Source organism: Sycon ciliatum, chromosome 6 (genome assembly GCF_964019385.1).
Source record: "Sycon ciliatum chromosome 6, ocSycCili1.1, whole genome shotgun sequence".
NCBI lineage: Eukaryota > Metazoa > Porifera > Calcarea > Leucosolenida > Sycettidae > Sycon > Sycon ciliatum.
In genome coordinates this window covers 4,445,410-4,469,368 of record NC_088648.1, presented here as the reverse complement: position 1 = coordinate 4,469,368, position 23,959 = coordinate 4,445,410, and the positions used below count along the sequence as shown (strand labels likewise).

Genomic DNA, 23,959 nt, shown 5'->3' with positions numbered 1-23,959 from the left:
GGCTACATACATGTACATACCCTGGTTTATTCAGGTGACCAAGTAATCATGTAGTAAATCAGGGAGTAGTGGTACATGTAGCTGGTATACCGGTAGTGGTAGCAAGAGTCCATAAACAATGTTACATTATAGTATATTATAGTTTATACACTCTTGCTGGTGTAATGATGTACATGTACGTCATTGCGACTCATTTGTAGGGAATTTCCCCTCATTAAATTTATGGCCTGCGAGCTTCCTTGTGCAAGTTGTGGAGCCAAAGCGGATACAACTCACGCAAACATGCTTCGACTTCACCAACTGATTTTTTTGTGTTTGTTTTGTTTTCAAGCTTTCCCTGCTCACCTGCTTAGGTTTTGTCTGGCCAAAGGCCAGGTATCTGAGCAGGTGCTACACCGTGTTAGGGTTATTGCGCGTCCGGAAGGACACGGCTATCCCCAATGTCCTCTCCAGCTGAGAATCCCGCACAGACAACGAGCGGCAGTGCGGATCTAACCAGTTGGCGCAGCGTGACCCAAACGATGGAGATGGGAAATTTCGGAAACATGGAGACGGACCACACGGGTGGCGAGGATGCCCTGGCCGCCGATCCACAGACTGCCGGCTTCTTCGCCCGCGGCCGAGAGTGGGAAGCGCGCACGGATATCCACAAGTACACTGAGGCTGAGCGCCAGATTCTAAAAACGTTCGACAGCTTCGATTACCTGCCCCCGCACAGTACATCTTACAAGGTAAAATGCAGCAAGTACACTGTAGCAACTGTCAGATTTTTCTCCTGATTCATGGTTATCCAGGACCTGACTTTGCATCATAAACATCCTGCAAACGAGGCAAGCAAGGCTACAACAAGCATGTGGTCGCAGCGACACACGTGTTGCGTTTCTTGACGCAAAAGGAATGTTTGCTTGGTGGAAATTCCTAAAAAGGGAGCCTTGCATGTAATGCATGCTATTGATGTCTTCGCTGGGCAGTTTTCACTTTATTCATAGCAGAAATGAAAGCAATGAATGAGGGTCCCTAGATTCCACGTGCGCTACATGTCGTTTTTTGTCTGGATTGTAATTTGAATTTTGTGTGTGCGTGTTCGTGTACGTGTGTGTGTGTGGGGGGGGGGGGGGGGGGGGGGTGCATGTGTGCGCGTGTGTTTGCGTGTGTGTATGTGCGCACATCTGTCCACTCACTCACTGCTGTCATGCTGCAGGTGTGGCTACGTAATCAGCCGCAACGCTTTGAGTGGGATCGCTGGGTGATGATGGGCATGATTGGGTTCTGTACGGGAATGGTCGGCTTTCTACTTCACCAGCTGATTGACGTCATTTCAGAGTGAGTTAATCAATGCTTTAATAGTGTAACCTCGCCTGTAAGTCTACAAGTTTTCCGCCCGTTCAAATTTCGGCTTCCCAGGGCTAAATCACATTTCGGCCGCACTAAATATTCGGCCTGTACTGCTGCTGCCTGTATATACTGTCACACTGAACCTTGAAAAACAGAATTTCGGCGGCAACACATTTTCGGGGGCAAGTATGCCCAGGATGAAAATAGCCGAAAATAACTATGCAATCAAGTTAGAGTAGCAGGGTACAATTACAGCACTAAAATATCAAAGTGTGATACTTCTCACAAAGGTGTGCACGAAACAAGGTTTGTTATTTATTATTATTCATTCTCACTTTTTTTGTTGCTAATACACACATGCCACATGCCACATGCCATGCTTAGTTCTCATACCCTTGTTTTGTGCCCACCTTTGTGAGAAGTATCATACTTTGATAATTTAGTGCTGTAATTGTACCCTACTACTCTAATGAATATGCGCCGGGTATTTGTTGCCTTACAGCAACGTGCACATTGTCACTATCCAGTCTGTTGCAACATTCCTGCAATTTTACTTTTTTCTTTCTTCGCCGGTCGTAAGCGAGGATCCCTGGTTCTAGTCCTGGTGGTGACAATCAGTTTTTTTCTTCTTCAGACCTTTCTCAGTTGCAACATTTGCTCAAACTGATGAATATTCTTCAAGTTTAGTACTGAACGTAGGTCAACAAATATTCGGCGCATGTTTATTTTCGGCTATTTTCGGCCTGGTCATGTTTGGCCCAAACATTTGTTGCGGCCGAAAATTTGTTTTGCAAGGTTCAGCGTGGCAGTGTATACAGGCGGCAGCAGTACAGGCCGAAAATTTGATGCGGCCGAAATGTGTGTTTGGCCCTGGGAGGCCGAAATGTGTGTTTGGCCCTGGGAGGCCGAAATTTGAATGGGTTGAAAATTTGTACACTTACAGTACAGTCAACTTCGCTACAGTCCATTTCAAAACTATAGACGCGTACCTAGGCAAAAACCGTTATGCCAGCATCTATACCACATAAAATCTGTGATCACTTTGTGCATAATTTTTCCAAATTGGGCGTCTGTTATCCAATCCTTTAGAAACTATATGAGAGTAATTGTGGAGCGATCCTGAGCAATATTCCGGAAACTATTCTCAAAAGGTTCCAGCCAAATTTGAAATATTTCAAAAACCCTACGCGTCTATAGTTTTGAAATGCACTGTAATAACGACTGCGGATATAACGACAATTCGCGAATAACGACAGAATTTTCATGCCCAGAGCAAAGTCCCATCCAACTGTAATACATATAATGAAACTTCGGGTATAACGACACTTCGCGAATAAGGACACTTTTCTGATGCCCCGCCGAGTGTCGTTATAAGCGAAGTTGACTGTAGGTGATTTGCTGGCAGGGGTTGACTGGAATTGGAACCAGCATAGATTTCCTGTAGGGTCATGGGATAGATGTGAAACCACCCTAGAACTAAGAAGGCACTTTGCGGTGTGCTCTGAAGACGCAAGGGGGCAGCATTTTTTGCAATCGAATTTTTTTAGTGTCCTTATTCTCACATTGTATAATGTGTGTGCGTGTGTGTGCGTGTGTGTGTGTGTGTATGTGTGTGTATGTGTGTGTTTGTGTGTGTTTGTGTGTGTGTGTGTGTTTGTGTGTGTTTGTGCGTGTGTATGTGTGTGTGGGTGTGCATGTGCATTTTGGACTTGTCCAGTACAAAGTGGGACAGGGTGAGAGACATCATTCGAGTAAGTAGTTCCATTGGTGTAGTGTACCCAATGTGTGCTGCATGGATCAATGTGCTATACATGTATATGACAGGGTGCAAGTACATGTGTGTGTGGGTGTGTGTGTGTGTTATGCATGTGCTGGAACAACTCTGTCCCTGCCCGAGGGGGGGGGGGCATTATGGAGATGATATTGCATGTGCTGTGCTGGTAAAATGCTGTCCCTGCATGCGTGCGTGGCGTTATGGAATCGTTTGTGTGTGTGTGTGTGTGTGTGTGTGTGTGTGTGTGTGCTAGACGCTGTGTGTGCTTGTGTAAGTTATGTGTGTGTGTGTGTGTGTGTATGCGCGTGCGTGCCTGCGTGTGCGTCCGTGTACGTGTGTGTGTGTGTGTTAAGGGGTTATAAAATTTTCTCTTGCAGCATGTCTGTTATTCCCTTTTGGCTCTGTGTGTTGCCGTTTCTGTTGGCAGGATGGTGACTTGATCTTTGCCTGGGGCTGGCTGATGTGGTACAGTCTTCTCTTTGCCTTATTTGCCACTGTCTTGGTCGTGGTAAGTGAGCACTGTCTGCTCTGCTCAATGCGTGCTGTTTTCACAAGTCTGAGCGACTTATGCCCTGGGCTTTAGCTAGGGAGGAGTACTTGTAGTGGAGAGGTGTCACATGACGTGAGTCATCGGACTCGTCGCACAGGATCATGTGACCGGAGTCCTTGCCAATCCTGGCGTGCATTGCAGTAAAACGTAGGATTGACAACTAACCGTGAAAAATGATCATCGAGACATCTCACATGGTCTCTTGGGCAAAATGTGGTACATTTATCTGCCGGCCCTGACAGGGTAAGCCGCCAAATGACCATTCAGTGGTGCTTTGGCAACAGGCGTGAATGCTGACGTACGTATAGATCGGGTCTGGTAAGTGAGATACCTGGTCTCTAAAAGACACACCCGCACAGACACATACACACGCGCGCGTGCACACACACACACACAGGGGAAGAGCCGCGTGACTTATGCAATGCTAACTGCTGCATGTAATTGCCAAGTGTGTGAAGTTGATCAGAGGTGGCTACATTGTAGTGTAAGCAGTTTGTTTCCTTGTCTGTGTCATTCTGTATGTAGGTGTTTCGTCCAGCAGCCGCTGGTTCCGGCATTCCCGAACTGATTGGCTTTCTCAATGGCACCTCTGTGGCGGCCATCTTCAACGTGAAGACAATGGTTGTCAAGTTTGTATCGTGTGCCTTCTCTGTCGGCTCGGGTCTACCCGTGGGGCCGGAAGGGCCTATGATCCACTTGGGGTGAGTGAGGGAGGGAGTGAGAGAGAGAGAGAGAGAGAGAGAGAGAGGGACAGAGAGAGAGAGAGAGAGAGATATGGGGAGAGGGAGAGGCGGTGGGGTCAAAGTGTGAGCTACTGACTGCCAATGACCGGTATAGCTGCTTTAGTTGTGTTTTATTGAGCTATTGACAGAAGTTTGACAGACACTCGCTGTCGAGGGCATCCTGCAGGGTGTGTTAAAAACTTCACCCTGGCTAAATACTTCAAAAGAGTTTTTCTTGATCTGTGTGCCTGCATGTTGCCGTGTCCCCTATCACAGTTAATCATTGAGAATTTCTTCATCACATGTGTTTTGTCTTCTGTCCTTCAGAGCTCTTGTTGGTGCTGGCTTGAGTCAGTTTCAATCACGCACGCTAGGGTTCAGTACGCCGTACTTCACCCGCTTCAGAAACTCCGAAGACAGGTGGGTGGGGTGCAGCCTGCTGCTACAATGTATACTGGTGTAGATGCTTGTGCGGGTGCTGGTGGGGGATCTGGTGGTGATGCTGGTGATGATGCTGCTGATACTGGGGCTGTTGGTGATGCTGGTGCTGCTGTGCTGGTGGTGATGCTGGTGGTGATAATAACGCCTCTTGTACGGGCAAAATGGTATTGCACATATCATCAAACAAACTCCTGTATGAACTGGTGGTGGTGTTGCTGCTACTACTGCTGGTGCTGGTGCTGGTGCCGGTGTGTACAGGTGTTTCCTGTGCATCTAATATGAATGGAGGTGATAGTATGTCACCCTCGCAGTCTAGGGATTGTGTAGGTGCAACGCGGTGCGTTTGCAGTTAGTCTGAGATGTGGTTCATGCTCCATCCTGCCCTTGATCAGACTGTGCACACATGTGTGTATAACCCGTCACCTTGGCGGTGTTGGTATTGTTGTATGCATACTTCTCCTCTCCCCATCCTGATGGTTACAAGTGTGTGGTGTTAGCACCACATGTGCGCTTGTCGCCCAAAGAAATTCAACCTCGTCTTCGCTATACAATACAAGGGCTGCACACGTGTTGGTAGCGCTAATGTTATGTGTGTGCGTGTGTGTGTGTCTGCATTGTCCTATACCCTTTTCACCTTCATTGCAATTGTATCCGAGTACAGAGCTGGTAGCACTGTTTGTTTGTCATAGCGTTTGCCCGGTGTAGGCAACCCTGAGTTTGCCAATTTCAATCTTCTTCAGATATCGTGGGCTTTGCTGTTGGGAGGCTGAGCTGTGGATTGAGTTCTGCGAACATGGAACTGCGAGAATATTTCCTTTTGACGTTGTAGTCTAGTTTCTGCCCATGACCGTGGTCTCGGGTCCAGTGCTTTTCAGGGCTTTTCACCTTCTCTTTCTGCTTCCGTTCTGTTGTACTTTGAGATTACTAGTAGTGGCAACTTGTGCCAGTCCTCCAGTAGCTGCTATAGTGTTGCGCCAACTACAGTAGAGGTTTTTCATAACAGCTTTATTGCCTGTGCATGTGTGTGTGTGTGTGTCTCTCTCACACTCTCTGTCTGTCTCTCTGTCTGTCTCTCTCTCTCTCTCTCTCTCTCTCTCTCTCTCTCTCTCTCTCTCTCTCTCTCTCTCTCTCTCTCTCTCTCTCTCTCTCTCTCTCTCTCTCTCTCTCTCTCTCTCTCTCTCTCTCTCTCTCTCTCTCTCTCTCTCTCTCTCTCTCTCTCTCTCTCTCTCTCGTCGAGTCTAGGCGTAACTTCATCTCCGCCGGTGCGGGCGCTGGTATTTCATCAGCGTTTGGTGCACCTGTTGGCGGTCTTCTGTTCGCTATGGAAGAAGTCTCCTCGTTCTGGAATCTCAAGCTTGGCTGGCAGACATTCTTCTGCACAATGGTGTCGGCATTCACTACAGTATGTCATTTTGGTGTGCGTGTGTGCGTGTGGGTGTGCGTGCGTGCGTGCGTGCATGGATCGCAAGTGTGTGTGTATTGGTATGCACCAGGCAGTCGTAGCGTCCAGGGATATGACCGCAAGGCCTTTGTACCCGAAACGATGTGCGTTTTGAACCCAGGTTTGCAAGTTTTACATCATCCGTTGTTTATGAAGCTTAGGCCACACCAAGTCATTTCTATGTTCCGCGTCACCGCGCGCGTACCATTTCGAATCCTTGACAAGAAAAAAAGAACCTAAACGAGTCAATCGATGGCTGTTCTAGCGAACATTCTCTAGCCAGTATGGCAGATCGGAGGTTATCAGCTTCTCGATAATCTTGCATTCCAGGCGATGGTACGTAGAAGGTGCGAGAGGTGAAATTTTCTATTTTTCCAAGCCGTACGGTAGGGCCTGCTGACCAGGCGAGCAGAGATTCCAGGTGTCAAGGAGTTCGAGATTTTCCACGATTGTGATGGAGCGAAATTCCACTCGACTCATGTCAAAGTGCAGAAGGAGCCATCCATGAAATCTCTTATTGTATCGCTCCAGCCCAGTCTGACAGCTCTCCTATGGCGACTGGTTGTCGTATATATATATAAAGTGACAGTTTAGTAGTGGTATTCTGTGAGCAACATGGTTCAGTACACATAGAATAGAGTTTTGTTTTTTCTTCTGTTTTTTTTTGTTTTTTTTCCGCCCGCCCGCGTGCCTTTTCCAGAAAATATCCGACGCGAAACATAGAATTAACTTGGTGTGGCCTTATGGTCTGGATTGCGGCCTTGACCTACCGACTCCAAGTGTAGGAATAAGGGTCGCCTCGACGGGTTTTACTGTATTTTTTTGCATTTACTTGACTATGTGTTGCCCTGTGGCCTCTGTTTGATTTCTGCTGGGCGATTTCTAATAACAATCTCTTTCTCCGTGCGTTGTTTTGTCTCTTGTCACCACCAGGATCTGTTCAACTCTTGTTTTGACAAGTTTGTGCCGGTGCACACGTTTGGACAGTTCTTCTCCACCAAGTATATCCTGTTTGATGTAAGTGTGTAGGCCCGTTGTGACGTATCCCACCTATTCACCTCGGTGCTTGGTGCACTGATTTGCTGGACATATTCATCAGGGTGCTGGGTGTGTCTGTTGGCTGTATCTGAAGGCATCTGTCCGTCTGACTGTGCACTCTGTGTGCGTGCATGCGTGTCTGTGTGTGTGTGTGTGTGCGCGCGCGCGCACACGTGCATGTATATGCGCGTTCATGCACGTGTATGCGTTTGTGTACTATCTATGTGTTTAGATTCAGCTTGGCATCCCTATCAACTTGCTGCTGTTCCTTCCGGCTGCCATCATTGGTATCTGTGGTGGTATCCTCGGTGCTCTCTTCACCTTTGTCAATGTCAAGGTGTGGTGCTATTCGCAACATACTGCGTGTGTAGGCATGTATGTGGATGCGCATGCGCGTGCGTGCTCAAACAATATTTTTCTCACGGAAGCGGTTTCATTTAAATACGGCAAAGAGAGGATGCTATGTCGGAACTTGGAGTTTCATGTTGCTCACAATAATCAGGAAACGAAGGCTATGTTGTAGTGTGAAGATCTTAGAACCTAGCACACTTGTAGCTCTTGCATGGCAAAACCCTGGAAGCTGTTGAAAGGGAGTGTAGCCACAACTGACGTTGCTAGTATCGATCGGCTGGGAGAGTTCTTACGTTCTTCTCATTTCCATGCTGGTCATTCTTGGACTCCTTGTTCATCACTGTGTATCTTTTCTGTGTAAGGGCATGCTGTTCTTGTTCTTCATTACATGCCCTGTAAAGGCTGTATCTGTTGTTTACATGCCTACAATAATTGTATGTGACTACGTGCCATGTGTAGATCTCCCGAGGTCGGCGCTACTTGCAGGGCAAGTGTAAGCGTCGCGTCACCAAGATGTTAGCACGCATGGCGGAGCCGGTGCTTATTATGGTGAGATTAGGTGACCTGTTTCTCTTGTCTTCTGCTGCTGCTGCTGCTGCTGCTGCTGCTTGTGGTGGTGGTGCTGGTGCTGGTGCTGCTGTTCTTGGCTGGTGTTGTGGGCGGTGCTGGTGTTGTTGTGGGCGGTGCTGCTGCTGCTGCTGCTGCTGGTGGTGCTGCTGCTGGTGCTGGTGGGAGGGTTTCAAGCCTCTTGTACGGGCAAAAATCATCTTTGTCAATGATAGAAATGCAACTAAAATCCAAAACAATTTTAAAATGTAAAGAACTCAAAGCAAATGAAAAAAAATCAAAGCAAATGAAAAACTGGTGGGGGTGCTGCTGGCGCCGTCTTGTTTGCCAGGTTTGGTTTGAGTTAGATTGCCTGATGCAATTGAGATACTTGCCCAGTCCTCTGGCCAATGTGCTGTTTGTCTCTGTTCTATTGTGCATGCGTGTGTTTGTGTATGTGTCTGTGTGTCTGTGTGCATGTGTGTGTGTGTGTGTGTGTGTGTGTGTGTGTGTGTGTGTGTGTGTGTGCGTGCGTACGTGCATGCGCATGTTTAGTTTATCACTGCAACGTTGGTGATGTTTGTTCCAATGGGATTCGACTGCACGCACTATCGCTGTGGACTGCCAAAGGGTTACTCGTGTGACGGTACCCACTGTATGCTAACCAACGGTTCTAACCTCAGGTAGTGTGCAGTGGCCGGGGGGACACGGGTGTGTGCGCGCGCGCGCGCGCGCGCGCGAGTGTGTGTGTGTGCGTGAGGATGTATTGTGTCTCGGGTAGAGGCGCAGGGTTCCACGCCTAGAGTCTACATACAAGTTTATTCTACTGTGCTTTTTTATTTTTTTATTTTTTTATGCCATATTGCCGGGTGTGTATTTACTGCAATCGAATATGCCAATTGAACAACACCAAGATGACACTTGTCTGGATCACTACTGTAAATGCTCTTGTGTTGGTGCAGCCCGCGTTGCATTGACAGTTACCCAGCCAGTCCAAGAATTAACCAAAGTGAGGGTCCAGCCCACTTGGAACACTACCTGTGTCCGAGAGGTAGCGTGTACACGTTTGAAGGCAACGGAACCGTGCGTTATTTCTCCAACGACTCCTACAGCCAAGGTATGTGTGTGTGTGTGTGTGTGTGTGTGTGTGTGTGTGTGTGTGTGTGTGTGTGTGTGTGTGTGTAATATTTTAATGTGCAGTAGGTATCTAAATCTGTATTTGGTCACCATTTTTTGAAGTGGTTCTAGTCCAGGCTTTGAATGTGGAATTTGCCTGATGATCATCATGATGGTGCCTCTAAATCTATTAATTACAATGAGCTCAAAATCTGAACATTTTGTTCCTGAGGATGGTCATGAAGACCGAAACGTTGAAACGATACCTCTAATGGTTTTGTGTGAAATGCAGTGCTCTCTTGAGTGTAGGCAGGTTGCCTGCAAACTATTCAAAATCTCAAATTCTCAAATTTGGCGCTTGTCGCATTTTCATCTAAACTCTTCCTATGGCCCATGTTGATGTGTTCCTTCAGTGGCTACTCTGATGTTTGGAACCGGAGAGCAAACCGTGCGTCATCTCTTCTCACGCTCCACACATCTGGAGTTCACTGCTGGGTAGGTTGTCAAGAGTGGAGAGTGGAGAGTTCGTGGTGCGTTCTCAATAGGATGGTCATGCTTGATTTCTGTAACGGTTATTTTGTCTGGACGAACAGTGCAATTCACACACGCATGCACGCACGTGTACACACATGCACGTGCACACACACAGAGACACACGCACACACACACACACATGCACAAACACAAACACACACACAGACACACACACACACACACACACACACACACTACGTGCATACTGTCGAACATCATGCACTCTTCTGGACAGAACATTATGTCTTCTATACAGTCATACTAACTTGTATGCCCTTGAGAAACGCCTCAACTTCAAAACCTGTGTATTTGTTTACCGCTGCCTGAATGGACTTGCTAGTCCTCTTCTGCGAGACCGCTTTACCTTGCGCGCCCATGGTGCTCACACTGCAGCCACCACCCGTGGCCTAGTCTCTGCTGCTCTTGTTCTGCCCCCCCCCCTCCCCCGCTAACACCCGATATGGCTTTAGTGCAATTTCTTATTTGGGCGCTGTCAGGTGGAATACACTTCCACCGTCTTGCAGCATGTCTAGTTCACCAGCTGAATTTCGCTCATCCATCAAATTATACCTAGGGTTCCCTGTAAAAAGACGCTGACGCCTGTTGGGAATTCCTTAGTAAAAGAAGAATAAATAATAATAATATGTAATACGGAGGATTAGCAAGACGAAATTCGCGTTCGCGTTCGCAAACATTTTTCAGTTAGCGAACTGGATTGCGAACTTTCGCATTTTTCGTTCGGAAAAGTAGTCGGAACACGAATCGCGGATTCGTGTAAGGACAGTCATAAATTTACTACGCTATACTGTCTGCAGACTCTGCACACAATGGACGACGTGTCAACGTCATGCATGTGCGAAGTCTGTTTGCTAATCCTTCTCATAACGCGAATTCCGTCACTGAGTTCGACTTTCCTTGGAGAGCGAACGCGAACGCGAATTTCGTCTTGCTAATCCTCCGTAATATGTCTGTGTGCATAACTGTATCTCAAATACCTGTGTGGGTGTGGGTGCATGCGTGCGTGCGTGCATGCATGCATGTGTGTGTGTGTGTATGTGTGTATGTGCATACACAGGCCGTTGATAACCGTACTGGTGTTGTACTTCTCCCTGGCATGCTGGGCAGCTGGTAGTGCTATATCCAGCGGTCTGGTTGTACCTATGCTGTAAGTACCGCTACTGTACACGCTAACGTTACTCTCATATTCATCTACAGCTTTACTGGGAATTGTACATGTAATACTGCCTTGATTGTCCGCATCCTCATTATGCAAACCCTGATCCAAACCCTCATTATCCAAACCCTCGTTATCCCAATCTTTGTTATCCAAACCCTCATCATCCAAGCCTCAGTAATCCAAACCCTCATTATCCAAACCTTTGGCAATGGGCAAGTTCGAGGTGTGTGTGTGTGTGTGCGTGCGTGCGTGCGTCTGCTTCTGGCTAGATTAACTCTTGTGTAATCAATGGTGCTAGTGACGCTTATATCAGATCCCCTCTGATTTAGCCACCCACACTACTAGCAAGTATTACCTTCACTGGGGGCAGGGGTAACTGCAGTTGGATCCCAGGACGGATACCCTGATGCCGTCAATCCTTTTTCTGCACCTTGTCCTCACCCACTTACTGAGGTGTGGTGAGCCCATAAGTGGGATCATTTTCAAGTCCACCCAGAGTTTTGGGGATTTCAGGGGGTGTCGGCCGTTGGGCGGTTCAATAGCCAATTGAGTCACCTTTCCAAGATCCCTTTTGAGTCTCTCTCCCCTCTCCCAGGGAGACCCATGTGACCAGTTTTGGCAGTGAGCAACAAGTACAAGTACACGTGTGTGTTGGTGTGTGTGTGTGTGTGTGTGTGTGTGTGTGTGTGTGTGTGTGTGTTGGTGTGTGTGTATGTGTGTGTGTGTGTGTGTGTGTGTGTGTGTGTGTGTGTGTGTGTGTGTGTGTGTGTGTGTGTGTGGCCGAAGCAGTACGCGTACAGACGTTATTGTTGAACAGAACATCATGTTCACATTAATTTTGTTCCTTTCTTCAGTCGTTGCATGTTATAGTGGACCTACAGCAGACTGTTCATCTGGTTTGTGATATTTCCTTCCTCTGTTTGTGAGTCCCTTTCCATCAATATGGCAGCTTGTTTTGATTTCCTTTTTTTTTCAATTCATTTTGCTGTACTTTCTGTTTTGTTTGCGCCACTGCCCCTCACCTTGCGCTCAGTTCTCTGAGTGGAGGGCGGCGTGACCCCAAGGGGTAGCTGATTGATAGTAGTAGTAGTACCGTAAAGTACCGCCAGAGCGCCCCACCATCTCATCCTTTCGTGGTCGTATTGTGGAGGTGGTCTGCTGTCTGTAGGTCATACGACATGAACCTTGTACACATATAGCACGTTTTGCAGTCAATCCGTACCTTCGAGCGGACACAAGCTCCACACAAAAACCTGCCAAGTGTGGCCTTAGTACACTAAGCTTCTTACATCGTACAAACTTCGTTGCACTCTGCCATACGATTTTCCTTTCTCTGGCTGTAAAATCAAGGAGGGGCGCTCTCGCGAGACGGGGCGCTCTGGCGGTACTTTACGGTAGTAGTGTGTGTGTGTGTGTGTGTGTGTGTGTGTGTGTGTGTGTGTGTGTGTGTGTGTGTGTGTGTGTGTGTGTGTGTGTGTGTGCATGTACACTGATATGCAGGCTTATCGGTGCTCTGTACGGTCGTCTCATAGGCTACGGCATGGTGCGTGCATTCGGCATACATGGTAAGTGACCCAATCATGACAACGTGATAATGCTGTAAGCAGAGTACAGTAACCCCAATCAAGAAGAAAACTCTGATGATAAGGTGACCACCTGCCTCAAAGGACCACTACAGCTAGGAACAAGGGGTGGTATTTGTAGTCTAATGACCCTGGATAAGGAGACCACCTGTGCACAGGGACCACATTTGTAAGGTCCCTTGAGCGGTCGCCTATTACTAAAGACAGGTTTCACTGTATTGACAGCAGCAGGACTACCGTTACACTTGCATTCCTGTCATGTTGCTAGAGAGAACGGGGTTATTCCCAAAGCCAATCACGTGGAACCATGAAGTGAGACCCGAAGCAAAAAGACAACCCAAATTTGCCAATTGATGGACACTCAATTGAATTGTCAAGTTGCTGCTGCTGCTGCTGTGTGTACTGGTACTGTGTTGTGAATGAGTGTGCCAGATGAGGTCCACTGCTGTACTCCTTGCTACCAGCTACAGTTCATTCAGTGGGAACTGGCATCCAAACACTTTAACCCTTTACCATCCGTGCGTACTTGAATCGATCTCTAGAGATCGATGGACATGCATACACTAAAACATTCGTAACTCGATCGATTCTTGGCGGAATTTACAAAACTAAGTATCTAGGAAGAAGCCGAAGGGCTCAGCTTTCCATTGCATCAATCAGTGAAGAGCTGCGATGTCGCATTCCAAAGATATTACGCTCGACATTTCAGCCACGGAAAAGTAGAATTTCTTTTCGGTTGACTGACCTTGAGCGGGGAATTTCCCCTCTCCTGACACGCTGAGTCACTTTGGCATGCTTTGAGCGTGTGGGCAGCATGAAAAGAAACTCAAGCAAAAAAATTGGAATGTTTACGATGAAGGAGCGAGAAATGGCTGGCGAGGAGACAATTTCCTCGTATATCCAGCGATGGGGTCTATTCGCAGCTCCCTGGCACTGGATATGTGATCTCGGTAGTGTCCTGTTTGAGCTCAATGTACGCAGCTCGTGGAGAGCTTTCCAGAATGCCCAAGATTGTGAAAATTGGTTGATTAGAACCGAAGAGTTTCTCAGAATAAGGTGGGAATTATTGCATTTGGGACTGCTGGGGAATTTTGGTCGGATGGTAAAGGGTTAATTTACAACTTTAATAGTAGGGTGCACTCTATACGTTCCCGATAATTTTTCACTTTTGCAACTCCCTCAACCCTATGAACATTTATAAGAAAGTTACATCTTCGGCCAGGTTTGCACTGGAAATTGCCATTTGCTGGCTTTCAGTGGGTTCCCCTCTCCTGTTCTTTCCATTTTCAAAATTTGGGATCCGGGCTCTTCGCATGATTATTTCCGTTTTTAATTCACGCCCTGTTTCTGCGCGTGCTTCTCCTGTGTGTACGTGTGCATGTGCACGTGTGCATGTGTACGTGTTAATGCTCTACAGCACCAGGTTCCTACTGGGTATGGATAGATCCCGGTGCTCTGGCACTCATCGGTGCTGCATCCTTCTTCGGCGGCGTGTCCCGTCTCACAATGTCACTCACCGTTATCATGGTAAGTGTGTGAACGTAGAGCTTAGCCCAGAGCTTAGCGCAGAGCATTGAGCATAGAGCTTAGCGTAGAGTGTAGTGCATTGAGCTTAGCGTAGAGTGTAGAGCATTGAGCGTAGCGAAGAGCATTGGGCTAAGTGTAGAGCATTGGGCTAAGCGTAGAGCGTAGAGGTGGTGCTTGCTAGTGTGACTTGCCATATCTGCCTGGGCATAGGATAACGATGACAACAGTTCAAAGTGCTGAATGCAAGTGCCAGCTAGTCGCACTGCAGAGACTTACCGCTGCACCAAAGTGCTGTGGATCGAACGTTCATAACTGGACCAAGCGGAATCAGGTCATATCAGGACAGTTTCTGCTGCACCACGGGCGTCCGGTTAGGTCAGGTTTTACTGTATATCTATTCTGATGTCATCGTGATTGCTTTCCTGCCAGAAATTCTGAGTAGAGGCATTGGACAGCCGTGCTGGACCCTGTGTGATATTGAGTAATATTGTCATCAGGAAGAAGAGGCTGAAGGTTGTGTTGTAACTCTAGAGTTTCACACACGAGGCAATGATCATCGTCATCATAATTGATAAAGACCAATATGTCCTGTGTGTGTGGTGGGGTTGCCACATAGCACAGGTTACAGTTTAACGGTGAGCATGTGTCTACTTTGCTTTCCCTCTGTCTCTCCCACGGTCTGTCTTGCTGCCGTGCAGATTGAGATAACAAATGACGTTCAGTTCCTGTTACCTATCATGGTAGGTGTGATGTGTGCCAAATGGACCGGGGACTACCTCACACATCCGCTCTACCATGCTCTGCTGGAGCTGAAGTGTATACCGTTCCTGGACGAGGAGCCGGTCATTGTGCACGCAGCTGACGAGTCTGGCCACACGCACTCTCACGGCAAAGGGTAAGAATTTGTGGAAGAGGACAGAGAGAACTGGAGGAGATGGATATAAGAGCGCGTCAATCCAGGCGCGTAGCACGCATGGGGCACGGGAAGCTCGTTCGCCCCCCCCCCCCCCCATTTCAGGTTCAGCATGCACATAATGACTATGAATGACATGCACCAGCCATCCTGCACATATGCAGCCGTGCACCCCCACCCCCTAAAAGTGGGACCAGGTACGCCCCTGCAACGGTACGGGAGATCCACCAATTGGCGGGAGCTAACGGATCCAGCACTGTTGCTCACATCAAGTCACATTTGCTCGTATTGTTATTACCAGTGTGTGTCAGAGATATGAGATAAGAGGTTGTGGCCTCAGCATTAACATCAGCCTTGACGTCCCACTCCGTAATTAACGAAAGAGCTTGGAAGCTCAGGGCCCTACGCTCTGCTTTTTTGCCTTGATGACCTAGACAAAAAAAAGCATAGGGATGTTATAAATTCTTATAAATTTCTACTTTTTATTTTTAGACATAACCTGGGATTCGAACCCGCACTATCGCCCTGCATGCATCCCCCGATACACTTCGCATGCATACTGATTCTTCCAAGTTGCTTCACGTTATGATCTTGTATATATTTGGAGGTGACCGATGGAACTCCCTCCCTGCCGCGATTCGCACCAAATCCCTACCTGCTGCATTTCGCTCCGCTATCTTCACGTGGCTAGGGCACCCTGTAAGAAGACCATAGGTCTGTGGGGACTGCCCTAGTAAAATATGAATAAATAATAATAATAATAATAATTTGAAAGCCCTATTTGAATATGCATTGTGGCCAGCCATCTTTGATTGTACGGTACGGTACAGGACAGGCACGGGACAGGTACGGTCGAGGGTAATACGACACCATCTACCGCCTTGATGACGGCAAAAGAAGAATAGGGATGTTTTAAATTTTTCAATTTTCCTTTTTTTTTCAGGCATTACCTCGAACCCGCACTATCGCCCTACATGCATTCCCCCATACACTTCGCATTCATACTCATTCTTCCAAGTTGCTTCACGTTATGATCTTGCGTTTGAAAGCCCTATTTGAATAGTGCAGCCAGCTGTGTTTGATGGTACGGTACGGTACGGGACAGATACGGGATAGCGCCAGGCGTGACACAAACACACTAACAAACACCAAATTAAAGCTGTGTGGACCCTGGCTAGCGCCAGACGTTACTGAAGTAACGTCTTCTGCATAGCTACGGGAATTAAAAGCCTCTGACGAACACTCGGGGGTTTTGACATACCGTCGTTCCAGAATTGCACGTGTCTCTAGGTCCAGAATTGCACGTGTCTCTAGGTCCTTGTACATGTACTTACTGTGCATGCAGTCCGCTATGGGTACTCACGTGTGTGTGTGTTGATGTACCAACGGTGCCCGCTTGTACGTGTGTGTGTCTGTGTGTGTCTGTGCGCACGCGGCGCGTGTCGTTCTCTTTCCCAGCGGTCCTTCCAATCTTGAGCTGTACCAGGCGCGGCACGCGATGAGCTCGCCCTGTGTGGTAAGTAGCTCCTCTCCGACTGTTAACGCACCACCTGATGGGTGGATTCACAACTTGATTGATGGATGGATTGATTAAGAACTTAGATGGTGAGCCAAGGGAAAAATTGTAAACATGGACATAGACATGGACTCGATCGCTTAACTTGTGCTCACATTTTTTCATGTTACGATTGATTGACTGCGGGAGCCTATCGAGAGACTCTCTCGATCCACAGCACTTTGGTACATGAACGTTTGTCCGGTCAATACAGAATTCCGCATGGTACAGGTCCAGCAAACACCAGTGTATTTCATCCTCTGGTTTTCTTTGTCTTTCCATCCATGTATGTTTCAGACTATTTCCTTGCATGAGAAAGTTGGACAGATAGCCCGTATGCTGCTGTTCTTGCACCATGGTGGTTTCCCCGTTGTCAGAATTGTCAACGGCAAACAGCTCTACTGTGGTTTAATTACCAGGTAAGAGTGTGTGTGGAGCGACGTGGCCATTTTGTGGCAGTTGTACATAGTAGTAGTAGTAGTAGTGTCTGTGTGTGTGTCTGTGTGTGTGTGTGTGTGTGTGTGTGTGTCTGTCTGTCTGTCTGTGTTTGTCTGTCCGTCTGTCCATCTGTCTGTCTGTCTCTATCTATCTATCTGTCTGTGTTTCTGTCTGCCTATCTGTTTGTCTGTTTGTCGCAGTGTACATGTGTCATTGAGTTCTTGATGAACAGCGGATGTTTCCTACTCACAGGATGTTCTGTACCTTTGTTGTTGTTGTTGTTGTTGTTGTTGTTGTTGTTGTTGTTGTTGTTGTTGTTGTTGTTGTTGTTGTTGTTGTTGTTGTTGTTGTTGTTGTTGTTGTTGTTGTTGTTGTTGTTGTTGTTGTTGTTGTTGTTGTTGTTGTTGTTGTTGTTGTTGTTGTTGTTGTTGTTGTTGTTGTTGTTGTTGTTGTTGTTGTTGTTGTTACTGAACACTGCTGTCTTGCAGGCAGCAGTTGCAGGTGATCATCAACCATGGTGAGCAGTTGTTCCTGCGAGAAGATGAGCTACCAAAGCAGTCGTTTGAGGACTACCTGGAGAGTGAGCCTCGGAGCGTGCCTGTCTCCTTCGAGAAGGTCAGGAACGTGTCCGTACATGCACACACGCACGCACGCACACATGCGCACGCACACATGCGCACGCACACACGCGTACACACACTTGTACTTGTACTTGTTGCTCACTGCCAAAACTGGTCACGTGAGTCCCCCCGGGAGAGGGGAGAGAGACTCAAAAGGAATCTTGGAAAGATGACTCAATTGGTTATTGAACCGCCCAACAGCCGACACCCCTGAAATCTTCAAAACGCTGGGTGGACTTGAAAATGATCTCACTTATGGGCTCACCACACCTCAGTAAGTGGGTGAGGACAAGGTGCAGAAAAAGGATTGACGGTATCAGGGTATCCGTCCCGGGATCCAACTGCAGTTACCCCCGCCCCCAGTGAAGGTAATACTTGCTACTAGTGTGAGTGGCTAAATCAGAGTGGATCTGATAAAAGCTTCACTAGCACCATTGATTACACAAGAGTTAATCTAGCCAGAAGCAGTCCATGGTTAACAGGTATGTATACTTCAAATAGAAAGTATATGAACCCTGGAACCAACAAAGGTGGCAGGTACAACATTACACCTTCAAGCGGCCGAGCCTGTTGGCAACAGACCCAACACAATCAGGCATAAGTGTACCTACCAACCGAACTAGCTGGCACGTACACACACACACACACACACACACACACACACTCAGCTCGACTCCCAAGCATAGGAGAAATACATGCACAGCCTGAGTTTAATTTCTACTCGTTCCATATTCCCTTCTCTATTGGTTTCCTTCAGTTTGTTACAATTATTGTTGGTGTTTCACTCACTTCTCCCAACTTCTCCTAACTGTAGCAATGGATGTGTGTGATCACTGGTAGCCTAATCGGTAGGGCACTGTCCCGGGAAGACAGGGGTGCTGGTTTCGAATCCCGCTCTTGGATCCTTCTCTTGCAACACATAACCATTGTTTGTCATCGTCGTGGTCACTGTTGCCATTGGTGTTGTAATGGTTGTATAGATGTCGTCGGTCCTGACAAGGTCAATCACCGGTATAACACGCCTGTCGCAGTACGCCGACGAAGAACGCTACAACAACCTCTACATTGACCTGGTGAGTGACGCGTCGTGCTGAGAGTTCATCCATCACCACTGTGCACTACTTCCTGCCGTCGCATGTGCAGTGGCACAATTGAAATTCGTAAAAAAAATTGAAGTTGTTATGTGCAAATCGGTATGTACTGTAGCGGACATGGAAATCCAGTCGATTGACCGGGGCCGGCGCCCTCAGCGCACGTACAGAACGCTGCGTGCTTGCAGTGCATAATGTTGATCCGATGCGACCAGCGCGCTGCAGCGCATAAATGCATGACTGTGTGTACAGCTTGTCCATGGTTGCATGGCCAGCGCCCTGGGGCCGCTAGACGTGCGACCGGATTTCCATGTCCACAACAGTAGTACGAATACATGTACAGACCGTCAGTCATCTGTCGGCTTTGACGGACAGGATTGTAACCGAATCACTGCCTACTGCTAGTGCACTATTTCATCGTCACGGCCACAGCCACAGCCAATTGGTTACATGGGAATCTTGTTACAAGAATACATGCAGAGGAGTAAATAACCTTGGGAGAGCAACCGAAAGAAAAACCGAACAAAGCCACCGGCAAGAAACCACCACTTCCAGAGCTAGAGAGAAAGATGTGTGCAAAAGTACGACACCTGCACAAACGACCCTCTCAGCGTTGTTTTCTTACATTTACGTAATTAGTTCCGTTCCTTGCTGCATTCCACAATACTGTGGAAGTCTACGTTGCGTCCAAGCAACTCCACCCTGTCTGCTTCTTTCTATTATTATTATGACTTCCCTTGATCCTTTGTTTGAAATGTTCTCTTCGAAGATTTCAGTTTACTTTACATTTGTTTGTTCGTTTATTTGTTCTTGAGACTGCATGCGTCCTGCGCCTTGTTCTGGCCGCCGCAGGCGCAGGCTTCATGCAGTCCACGCGCGGTACTATAATGTGCGATACAGGCAGGCATAGTGGGATGGTCTAAGACCATGATTGAGAAACAGAGGGTACCAGGTTCAAGTCCTGCTTGGAAGCGGAAGGATTTTTTCCAGCCGTGCTGCGACCCACAGTTAATTGGGAACTCGTGGCCTGGCACGAGGGTAACATGGATGCAGCTAATGGGATTTCGGTCTTTGACCACTTGGTGGTGGGTCTGATCTACTCACCTCCCACCGTTCAGGCGCTGCATCTGCGCCTTTGATCCTAGAGGGTGGTGGCGTTCCCACGGCGGATGCGGAAAACTCGGCTTCCAGCCGAGTCGCACGCGAACCGTGAAATTTATTATTTATTTATTAAGAAAACGACGTACCAACACTCAACTGTAGCAAGTCTTGAAGACGCATGCACCACAGGGAGAGAGAGAGAACAATTACATTGCAGGATTCGTTAGCATTTCACCTCGCTATACAACAAAAATCTGGAGATCGCGAACCTCCTTTTATTATTGGCTTTAAAATAACTGGACCTACTGTAGGAGAATGGGGCCAGAATCGACCAGCTAGGAAGCAGCTCTACAAATCAATCCCCTTGAAACTGCATCGATGCACAAGCAGTGGTTTTCACGTGTGGCTCTCGTCAGAATGCTATGCAACTTGATACAACCAGAATACACAATCCGCGTGTGTGCGTGTGTATGTGTGTATGTATGTATGTGTGTATGTGTGTATGTATGTGTGTATGTGCATGCGTGTGTTTAATTTGGTGCCGTAGATGCCCTACGTAAACCAATCCCAACCGTCTGTTCCCGCTAGTTTCAGCTTGCACCGTACCTACATCATCTTCAGGACACTGGGTCTGAGGTAAGAGTGTGTTTGCTGGTCAGTGCTGCTGCTGCTGCTGTTGCTGCTGCTGCTGCTGCTGCTGCTGCTGCTGCTGCTGCTGCTGCTGTTGTTGTTGTTGTTGTTGTTGTTGTTGTTGTTGTTGTTGTTGTTGTTGTTGTTGTTGCTGTTGCTGCTGCTGTTGCTGCTGTTGCTGCTGCTGCTGCTGTTGCTGCTGCTGTTGTTGCTGCTGTTGCTGTTGCTTTACTTGTCACCAGCATGCAGACTGTCAGAAATACACACACACACACATGTCCCACTCCCGCTGAGGACTTAAGGCCGATTCATACTTTATGTTGCGTACGGGAAACGCGTCGCGTCGCGAAAAAGTTGATCTGAACTCCCACTATTTCGCGTACGGGAAACCCATCGCGCGACGGTCGCGCAATGGGTTTCCCGTACGCGAGATGAAGTATGAATCAGGCCTTACAGTCCGTTTCAAAAAGATTTACAACCCTGGCGATCGCCCGCGGAGTTTGGCGTCTTACCGTATGAGCACTCGAGCGCTGCCTGGAAAAACTCACTGTGAACTCGAAGAAATATTCCGCGCGAAAGCAGGAAAAATGACAACTCACTCACGTTGACACAGTCATGGACGTACGTCTGGTTTACAACAAACGAGTTCTTCCTCGTATCGATAATGGAGTCAGAGAGGACATGTCGAAACGAAAGTGTTGTAAATGTTGACGAGCGGCATGTGTCCCAATCCGTTTTGTGACCAAAATAGTTTCTTTGAGCTGCGATGCAATTAAATTGCATCGCATTATTTACTCACCGTGTGACGAAAACGACATCGACACGGACTCATTCCCAAGGCCATGACTTGGCAAAGCTATCCGTGTGACTTCGACGACATTTTGAGAAAAACAGACGCTTGTGAACGCTGATAGAAGACGGCGTTGACTGCTAAATTCAAATAAATTGGCGATCTTGAAATACTAAAAATAAATCTCAAAAAGCTACAGCGCGATGACTTCCATATTCACTCACACCATTGCAGTGTTGTGGGTGTGTTCACATGGCGTGAGCCAGTCAAGTGTCAGTCAGTTCGGCAGGAAGCGCGACCTCCAACAACAAGTCGTTTGGTGCAGCCATCTTCTTTGTCTTGTACCAGCTTGATCACCAAAACAATGAAAAAAAGTTTGACTTGAGGATAGGTTGGGATTTGAACTCACAACTTCATGGTCAGCAGACAGCATTCATAACCACAAGGCCAAAAAGGAAAGGATAAATCGTGGGTTTTGATAAAAAAAATCGATACTGGCTTCCTGGGCAAATTGTAAACCATGGGAAAAGGCCGGAAACCTGGCCGAAATTCTAACTCCTTAACGGTTGGTCCAATTGTTCCGAAACCTTCACAGAACAATTTGCCGTGTCCTAACCAGCCATTCTATGTACTTTGTTGTCCAAATTTCCCTTATCTTCATACTTTTTAAGACCCAAACCTGATTGTAAATCTTTTTGAAACAGACTATAGGGTGCGTTCTTATGCTTCAATCCCGGAGAAGTCCGAGAATCTGCGAAATGTTTTAGGGTAGGATTTCACATGCCTCAACTAGAATAATTTTTCTTGAGCTTTCATACAGATACTAGATGAGCATGTCAGTTGCAGACTACTGTGCTTCCCTATGTATGTACTAGAGCCGGGGACAGTTAGTGCCACTGCGCTGGTTTGTGACTCACCACAACGTGAGGTAACTTAGGAGCACTGTGCTACGCTTACTTCCCTGGCTCTCTGTTTCTCTGTATGTGTCTTTGCCTGCGTCTGCGTGCCTGCCTGCCTGCGTGTCCACCTGCCTGCGTGTCCACCTGCCTGCCTGCCTGTCCGTCTGTCTGTCCATCGGCCTATCTGATAATCTCTCCCTTCAGACATATGCCAGTCGTGGACTTTGAGAATACGTAAGTTGGAGCGAGGTTGCTCTCCAATGTGCTTGAGCTAGGGCATATGCCTATAGGGTATAGGCCTATAGGGTATGGGCCTACACCCTATACGCCTACTATACCCTATAGGCCTATAAGGGTATACATCTGGGAGCCGTTGCATATAGGGAGATGACCCGGGCGACTGTAACAACGCTAAAATGAAGTGGGCTTTGACCCCGGGCTGTCCGTCACGGTCGTCCTTAGGGCAGGGCCAATTGATACACTCTTGCACACGGCATTGCTTGTCTGGGCTGTGCTTGTGGTCAGCGGGTCAAGGCCACGATTGTGAGTTACATGTACCTAGACCAGGGATCACGTACAACATCTAAATCTAGGGCTGTGTAGTCACTCAGATGTGGGTTACTCGTGAAAGCACCGCCTGTCTTCAGACTAGTGTTCAGGGACCCTGTGCTGTAGTGCGAATGCTCGCTGTAACATTACCCCTGTGCGTGCTCACGTGTTTGTGCGAGTGCACACGTGTGTGTGTGTGTGTGTCTGTCTGTGTGTCCGTGTGTGTGTGTCACTCGTTACCAGGGTGGTTGGCATAATAACACGCAAGGACTTGATGGGCTTTGCGCTGGAAGAGCGTATCACCTATCACCGTCGTGCTCGTGGTCGCCGTACAGCCCCGGCCTCTGCCTTGCTCAGCAGTACATCAGCGGATAGGCTCAGTGGCAGCCGGTCCAGTGACTCGGTGCTCCTCGAGGACGGAGTGGACGGCGAGTACCACCTGCTGACCGAGTCTTGATCACCTAGAGGCATGTGATGGAGCAAGTCGTGCGGCAGTCAGCAGACTCGTCCGCCGATGGAACTGCATCGCAGTACACTGTGTGCATCGGGGTGGTTACGCAGTCAAGACCAGTTAGCACATGTGCAGCATTGCCACACAGCTAACATAAGTGTGTCCTCCCCTCCGCTTTGTGACGTGCTGCCATTGCCATACATGATAAACTATCAAGCAAGGCTTGCACGCAAATACAGTGAACAATACTGAACATACATGTACAATGAACATACTGTACAGCAACGATTGGATGCGAGTGCACTGGGTAGCAACGTCACTCTGAGACAACGACGTGCGCCGAGTTCCACGCGTAACGCACATGCGAACAAACAACGCATCTCGCAAGGGCCGCTGTGGACATTTGTGGCAACACAACAACCAAGGCCACGGTGATCTCTGTGTCTGTGCTTCATTTTTGTCTTAGTATTTCTAACCTGATTGCAGTATTGATGATGATTGTAAGCAAACAATATTTTGGATTGTTTTTCAAAGAAATTTCCGCTATTTTTTAAACAGCCATGCAGGCCATATTTTTTATGTAGAGGATGATCTACGATACATTTATTTTCCTAAATTAATTATAATCTTTTGGCACCTCTTGCGGGTCAGGAATTGCTATCTTTTCTTACGATTATCATATTGTTGGCACTTCGAAGACTTTCGATACAAGATTGACCATGACATGTAGCCGTTTGCCGTTGTTGTCGTACCGGTTACTCAGGATAAAAATCACATCCAGGGATCG

At 47.7% G+C, this 23,959-nt stretch overlaps 1 protein-coding gene across 1 annotated transcript; it reads left to right on the top strand.

The window, feature by feature from the left end:
• The first annotated feature begins 310 nt into the window (after positions 1–310).
• Positions 311–23,895, top strand: LOC135819202 (chloride channel protein C-like). The gene is made up of 24 exons (XM_065332366.1): positions 311–731; positions 1,202–1,323; positions 3,053–3,086; positions 3,537–3,617; positions 4,185–4,360; positions 4,709–4,801; positions 6,065–6,224; positions 7,197–7,280; positions 7,534–7,638; positions 8,112–8,201; positions 8,754–8,881; positions 9,161–9,315; positions 9,728–9,809; positions 10,924–11,013; positions 12,526–12,590; positions 14,026–14,135; positions 14,834–15,030; positions 16,507–16,564; positions 16,901–17,022; positions 17,530–17,656; positions 18,642–18,734; positions 20,401–20,489; positions 22,377–22,406; positions 22,965–23,895. Exons 1-24 carry the CDS (start codon positions 441–443, stop codon positions 23,176–23,178), a joined length of 2,796 nt encoding a protein of 931 aa, XP_065188438.1. The 5' UTR covers positions 311–440; the 3' UTR covers positions 23,179–23,895.
• Positions 23,896–23,959: the final 64 nt, after the last annotated feature.

Excerpts from the sequence above, each read along its gene's own strand:
- LOC135819202 (XM_065332366.1), top strand. The coding sequence starts at position 441 with ATGTCCTCTCCAGCTGAGAATCCCGCACAGACAACGAGCGGCAGTGCG. Across the intron at positions 3,618-4,184 it reads TTGCCACTGTCTTGGTCGTG|GTGTTTCGTCCAGCAGCCGC; the intron begins GTAAGTGAGCAC and ends TTCTGTATGTAG. Across the intron at positions 18,735-20,400 it reads ACAACCTCTACATTGACCTG|ATGCCCTACGTAAACCAATC; the intron begins GTGAGTGACGCG and ends TTGGTGCCGTAG.